General features: G+C 38.5%; 1 protein-coding gene across 2 annotated transcripts in view; it reads left to right on the top strand.

The window, feature by feature from the left end:
* Positions 1-495: 495 nt before the first annotated feature.
* Positions 496-7,317, top strand: part of LOC139942339 (aryl hydrocarbon receptor nuclear translocator 2-like) — a 31,166-nt gene continuing 24,344 nt past the window's right edge. For both annotated transcript variants that reach the window (XM_071939172.1, XM_071939171.1), the window contains exons 1-2: positions 496-1,135; positions 5,709-5,760. In XM_071939172.1, coding sequence (XP_071795273.1) covers positions 1,129-1,135; positions 5,709-5,760 — 59 coding nt within the window. In that variant the 5' untranslated portion in view covers positions 496-1,128. The remainder of the gene's footprint in view (positions 1,136-5,708; positions 5,761-7,317) is intronic.

The following is a 7,317-nucleotide window of genomic DNA, read 5'->3' as shown; positions in this document are numbered from 1 at the left end:
GGGCGCACACAATTGTATTATGCAGCAGCGTCCGGGCGACACGATTGCATATGCAAAATCGTCCGGTGGACATTATTGCATATGCAATAATGTCCCCGGATAGTATTCCATAGAGGACGTAATACACCGATCCATTATTAAAGCCAGGCCCAAATATCATTGACCAATCACAACCGCGAAATCTGATCACCATTTGAACCGTTTGGTGATCTTTGCACTAATGGTGGTCGGGTTTCGCAGCTGTGATTGGTCAACTGGTAAGGAGGTGGGGCGTAATGGATCGGTCAATTGCATGCGACACCGGCCGTCCGGCCCCTCAATGTTTTTGTTTTTTATTTGCACCGTTAAATTGGAATGTCGCCCTCTTTTGGCAGCTTTTGTCACGTGTGTGTCAGATTATTGTGAGAGGTAAACATCCACCTGGTACCCAGCTGACATACGATCCATTCAATGAGAACCAATGTGAACCAACCGTCGATGGAAAGAGTAAAATAAGTGGATTTTCAGCAGAACGAGAAGGATGGTTATCGCCTTGCGGCTGAGATGTCTGAATAGAAAGTCTAATTTCTTTTTAAAACAAATAACGATTGAAAGTGGAAGTCAATGTGGAAAATATTCAATTTGTAGTCTGTAAGTGTATCCAGTTTGGATCTTTCTTCAGTAGTCTGCAAACAGGGTGATGTGGACTTCGTTTTGATTAGAACCACCAGCACAAAACCTCCTTATCTGAATTGTGCAAGACTGACCTTGTTGCTTTTGTATGTGACCAGTCATTGATTTTGACGTCTAGTGGACACAGTGGGTGATAAATGACCTTCAATCCCATCAGTGCATAGTGAGGAATAAGGAAATCGTCATCAACACCGTCTACAACGAAGTTTTCCTATTTCGGACATGTAATTCTTGTAATTACTAATTGATGATATTACTTTTAAACAAATTTTTGAATTTCAATGAGCTTTTTCATCAACACTGACACGACTGAGCAGTGAGTAACAACGGAATCAGTGATTTTACAATCAATGAATCAGTGAATTGTTCATCATCACAAGCACTTTGGCGTGAGCGTCCATTCGGAAAGCCTTAGATTTGGTTATTTTTGGCTTTGCCACTGCAGTGTGTCACGCTATGGCAGGTAAGTTGTGTGAATTTGTGTGACCAACAACAACATTTACAGTGTGGTAAAGTTGTCTACGTATGTAGTTCGTAGTTAACCTGATTTGAGTATGTGTCTTTTCCAAGCAAGTTATGATGGTCTAGGACTTGGCTCCATGCCACGACTGTGTTGCACCTCCACAAAGTGCACTCCCGGTTTCTTGTGGACCCAGTGTAGTTGCGATGATCGAAACCCTCCATCGTCCCAACGCAACAGTGCGATCATCGGGAGGACGGAGGGTAACATCGATCTAGCTAACGTAAACCTTCCTGCTCCTCTCGCCATAGGGAGGAGGGTTACATTATCGCAACTAGGTTACATCGCAACTGAACTAGACCTATAGGCCTACCTGTACCACTGTAGTGTGTGCTTTTTTTGTGAAAGGGAAGGGCACCCAACGCATTTTCTCTTTGGTAAAGGGCATCCTATGATTGAATGAGGAAATTGTAAATTTTCACTATTTGTAATTGTCAAAGACCAGTCTTCTCACTTGCTGTATCTCAACATATGCATATAATAACAAACCTGTGAAAATTTGAGCTCAATCGGTCATCAAAGTTGCGAGATAATAATGAATGAAAAAGTTCTAAACCTCGAAATCAAATTTTTGGAAAATTACTTCTTTTTCAAAAACTATGTCACTTCAGAGGGAGCCAATTCTCACATTGTTTTATACTACCAACCTCTCCCCATTGCCCATTTCCAAATAAGGTTTTATGATTTTGAGTAATTACCAATAGTGTCCACTGCCTTTAACAGGGTCGGATTATTACACTTAAAAGATTTGCTGGTGGGAGGCATTCACTATGAAACAGATGGTAACACGTGTTCAAGAGCATCACGTTAGATTTTCGGGAAAAAGACCCCTAGGCCCGTCCTTTTGAAAGGATCAGATTTAAACAAAAATTGCAAAAAAAAAGAATTAAAAAAAAGGATGCAGCCCCTAAAAAGCATATGGGCGGGGACGATCAACTGTTATTTGTTGTTTTGGCCTTATATGTACCTTGGGTCATATAGATTGGATGGCTAGTTTTCCGCAGCAACCACTACATTATTTTTGTTTTTACTTATACCCTTACCTGTCCAGGAAGGGTTGACAGAATGTTTGCCAGATAGACGCATGCACCTTGAACGGCTTTCAAAGAAGTGTCAAAATCATGTTAGAAAAGCCATTTTTGGGGTCTTGATGCGTGCTTGAATTTTCAATTTTAAGCTACCTCACAAGTATTATCCCTTGGAAAATGGCATTTGTCAACATCTACAGTGGGCAAAATTATCAAGAAAGATTTCTGTCAGAGCTGTAAAAATTTAGGCAAAATATTAGAAAATAGACTTTAAAAATGTGCATTGTGTGCCATTTTTGTCGATTCAAACTTTGTTTCCTTGTTCCCACTAACTGTAGTGCTGCATTCGAAAAAGCTATTTTTAAGATGTCAACATTGGATTTACTGGATGTTAAGCTAAGGTCGAGTAAAAAAAGAAACATGTTTTACGCCCCCGCCCGTTCCTTTTTAGAGGCCGTCGCCTCCTTTTAAAAAAGAAAATTTTTTATGCACATAATTTTTTTTTTTAAATTAAGATTTTTTATTTTATTTTTATGAAAACAGGATTATTTTAAACGATCTCAGCTAAAACAGTCTAAATGTCTTGTCTGAATGTCTTGTCTGAATGTCTTGACCAAAATGTTTCATTTATGTATTGTGTGTTTGAGCAGTAGAAAAAAACAATCATATTTGACATTTTAAAAAGAACAGAGCCATCTTGAAATAAAAAATTAGATGCCCCTCCTCCTTCCTTTTTTTGGAAAACCCGGACACTAAATATGTTTCTTTTTTTACTCAGCCCAATTTAGACCACCAATACCGGATTTCACCATTCACCCTCGGTGCTGTAAAATCTTTGCACAGTATGCATACTACATGAATGGTGCCTTGTGGGTGTTTGGCACTTTGGAATGTTTCACAGAAAGACCTCCAGATCCTGCCACAACTTTTCCATTAATTTTGACCAAAAGGATCTTGTTTGACTTTGTATGAAACTATTTTATTTCCTAAAGGACCTAATGAATGACAATGGATACATCTTTCAATTCTGTAAGAGTATCAAAGTACACACACCTACGTACATAAAAAAAAAATAGTACAAGACTAAAACCTTAGTTTAGGCCTACAAGTAAATGAACTTTGTAGAAAGTTCTTTCCTGTTTAGACTTTAGATTCTGGTATTGTCAATACTATTCCAGCACAAACGTTTAGCTACGTTTTCTACCTCCATGATTATACACACATGCCCTACAGTGTTGTGGCATTTTACCCCCAAATTTAATCCCCGAGTACTAAAGTCACCATTGGGGCTTCACCAAAAGGCTCATTGGAGCCAACCCCCTTGATGGGTGTGACCTCGTCTGGGGTCAACTACAAACAGTTGGTAGTTGTGCCTGCCCTGGGGGGGGGGGGGGGGCACAAAGCAATTTCTGGAACATTGTCATGACAGTTGTTGTATCTACCTGGAAAGTGAATGTAAACACTGTGTACATTTTTAGAAATGTGTACATTTTTAGGAATGTGTACAGTAAGATGTATAATGTACACGTTGCTGAATACAGTTGATGGAAGCAGCAGCTGCAAAGCAAACACCATGCAAATACATACATTCTTTCAGGGATTATTTATTTATTTTTTTATGAATAGTGCCTAACTCCATAGCAAGTACAGATTGAATGGCTTTTTGACTGGCACCTCCGAAAAATTTTAAGAAATAGGGAAACCACCAACTGATGTTTACAAATTACATGTAGGGTTAGTACGTAGCTCAATTAGAAGGGTGCCGGCTCATTAATCTTGAGGTCGCTGTGGTCACTTTTTCTTTTTCTTTGTTCCACACAAAGGTATTTAAATGTTTGTGCTGTTAAATTTGTTTGTTAGTCATAGATTTGCATTTTTAGTTTGAATTGTATTGAACATTGCAGAATGTAGATTTGTTTTCCTGTAATACATTACACAGGGGTCGAAATTAAGTGTATTTTCATGGTAGTCAGCAGGGCTAGTAACCAATAATTTTTAGTAGCCCTGATGAGATTTTGGTAGCCCAAAAGACACATTATGTCTCGAGTCACGGCTTAAACTTTACAATACACCATAGCACAGTTCTTTGTAATGACGATTTTTTGCATTGTTTTTCCACTAGCCCGTCGGGCTATCAAACTGGAAAAATCAGTAGCCCGGCTGTAAATCTGGTAGTCCTGGGCTAGCGGGCTAGTGGCAATTTCGACCCCTGTTACATGTGGGCCTACCCTGAATCCTGATGCATGTGGAGTGCCTTACATTATGCAGACCTGTCCAATAGCCTTGGTGTTTTCATTATCACTCAATAAAGTAGTACAACATGTACCAATACTTGGTGCAGTTACATCATGGAGGTTACATGTTCGTGTATGCATTAGTACGTGTATGCATAACAAAACACAAAGTCTTATTTTGTAAGGGTTTACAGGCACCTCCAACATCGCATACTCCCATTTAAAATGAAGAGTTTTTCAACTGAAAGATACATAGTCACAGAACATGTTCATGATACAAGGTATTGTGTTGTGTCATTGCATACTGGTGCATTTCAATGTACACGGTACACTGGACAAGAGTTTAATGTAGAGTATACAAGGTGAAGGTACATGAAGCCCAAGTAGAATTTGAAACTTTGCATGGTGGAAGGAAATACGATATAGAAAGGTTTGCGGTGACACCATGTAATGACTGTCTCTAATGAGTTGGGGTGGTCGTTGGTTTCAACTTGGCGTTTCGATCCGTATGCTCTGATCGTCTTCTGGAGAAGACGTTTCGATCAGTATGCACTGATCGTCTTCTGGAGAATGCTTCTGGAGAATGCTTTCTCCAGAAGGCGATCAGAGCCTACCGATCGAAACATCAAGGTGAAAACCAAGGGTTCTTTTCATAACCACCCCAACTCATTAGAGATACATGTAGTCATTACATGGTGTTACCGCAAACCTTTCTATATAAACATGAAGCCCGACCAGTTCATACTTTGATGCTACAAATTCGCAACAAATAATTTGAATCAGTTGTGAAGTGCTCAACTCCTGCGAAACATTGCAGTGAAAACAGCCATGTGAGGTCAATTTTTGTGTGCATATAATTGCATGAAGTATGAACCGGGCTTAAGTCAGATTTAGCCGACTGCAAAAAATGTCCACAGATTTACATTGAACTTACACGGTTTGAAGATAATGATGGTAGAAAGCTTCCCTTAAAGTATTACTTGTTGAGGTGCTGAGGTTTTCAGAAACTAGTGTTAAAACAAGTCACAAAAATAATTTTCGTCTCAGAGAGTTTAAAATTATTTTAACATGTAAAAACGTGATAAAATACTACAACTGGTTATAGTTTAACATGCTAAAACTGAAGAAATAAAAATTTTGTGGTGAAATTGGGCCCTGGTTAAATTCCATTTCTATAGCTGATTTGCTGCCTCTTGTGGAGTCCAGTCTAATCATCTCAATAATGTCTTGGCTCGTCATTCTCTCATCTTTCAGGAAACGAAGAAATCCCGCCCCAGCAGATGGCACAGCGCAAGAGGAAGGCAGTGTGAGTATGCCCTTAACACATTGTGTAAAACAGAAATGATTGCCATTCAAATAATATATTTATAGGATTCAAACTGCCTCTAGCTACCGGGCAGTCTCAGTGGTCTAGTGGTAAGACATCTGCTCTAGAATGGTAAAGATCTTGGGTTGGAATCCCATCCAAGTAGTTTGACTGTGGATTTTTTTCCAGGACTCGGGCAGGTCTGTGAAATCTCTGGTTTTAAGCAGACATCCGTTTTTTCATATGTGCCGATTTATTATACATGCCTTTTTTTATTGACTGTGCCAATTTTTTATTTCCACAATCTGGTATATTTTATTTAGAAAAGAATAAAATAAAATACGCATAAACAATTTTCACTCTGTGTACCTTTAATGTGAGATTAGAAAGTAAGCAGCATTTGTTCCACTTATTTATTTTTTTGTCTGAAGTGCTCCGCCATTGATTAGAAATCAATAAAAAACATTTGACTGAGGGTTGACAAGTCTGTATGCTGCAGTCAGAGATGCATACATTACACAGCTGTGACCTCACTAAACATGGAAGGATTTCTCAGTCATGTGAAACTTTAAAGCCCTTATCCTACACTTTCGGAACAGAAAAAAAAAAAGTTCACAGATTTACAAATAACTTACAGGGTTTACAGAAGGTAATGGTAAAAGACTTCTCTTGAAATATTATTCCATGAAATGCTTTACTTTTTGAGAAAACATTGAAACAATTATCAATTCTCGACATTGAGAATTTAGAATTTATGTTAGTAAACACATGTCATGACACCGATGACCGATTGAGCCTAAATTTTCACAGGTTTGTTATTTTATATAGAAGTTGTGATACACGAAGTGTGGGCCTTTGAACAATACTGTTTACCGAAAGTGTCCAATGGCTTTAACTACCTTGACAGTTTTTCGCTGTTATCTCAGCAAGTAATCAGCACTAACTTTCTCATGTGACTGTTATTGTAATACATCTATCTTAATATTTTTCCTATAAAACAACAGGAAAAAAACCAACCTTTATAACCTCTCTAAGTTTTGAAATTGATAACTACTGTACATACACAGTGTACATTACATGGTGGACATATACACAGTGTATGTGAATTAAGATTGGCTTTTGATCCATTTGAACAATGCGTACAGTTCTGAACGCTTTGTCCCTGTGCTTTGCAATTAACATGCAAAAAAAAACCATCATTTATGGCAATACTACAAGAACATGTGTTCAGTCCACAGACAAGAGTTTCTGGTGTGTGTTTTTTGCCCTTTTAATGAAATGCACAGAATGGGAGAGTACATGTATACAAAGGGGTTTTATAATGAAGCATTACCAGTGGGAATTGGCGATCGTGACCAGCTATTCAATGAGTTTGGGCCAGCGGTGCCCGGGATCACAATACTGCTCACGTAGATAATGAATTTAGGGAGTGAGTTTATTAAATATAGAAGAGGCAGCCTGTCATGCTGTTGCCCCCTGTACTACATTGATATAGACTGAGATGTGGTTTGACAAACGGCTTGGGAAAAATAAATTATAAACGAACTAAAGGTTTAA

This window comes from Asterias amurensis, chromosome 9 (genome assembly GCF_032118995.1).
Source record: "Asterias amurensis chromosome 9, ASM3211899v1".
NCBI lineage: Eukaryota > Metazoa > Echinodermata > Asteroidea > Forcipulatida > Asteriidae > Asterias > Asterias amurensis.
Note: the sequence above shows the minus strand (reverse complement) of the source record. Positions and strands in the feature narration are given on the sequence as shown.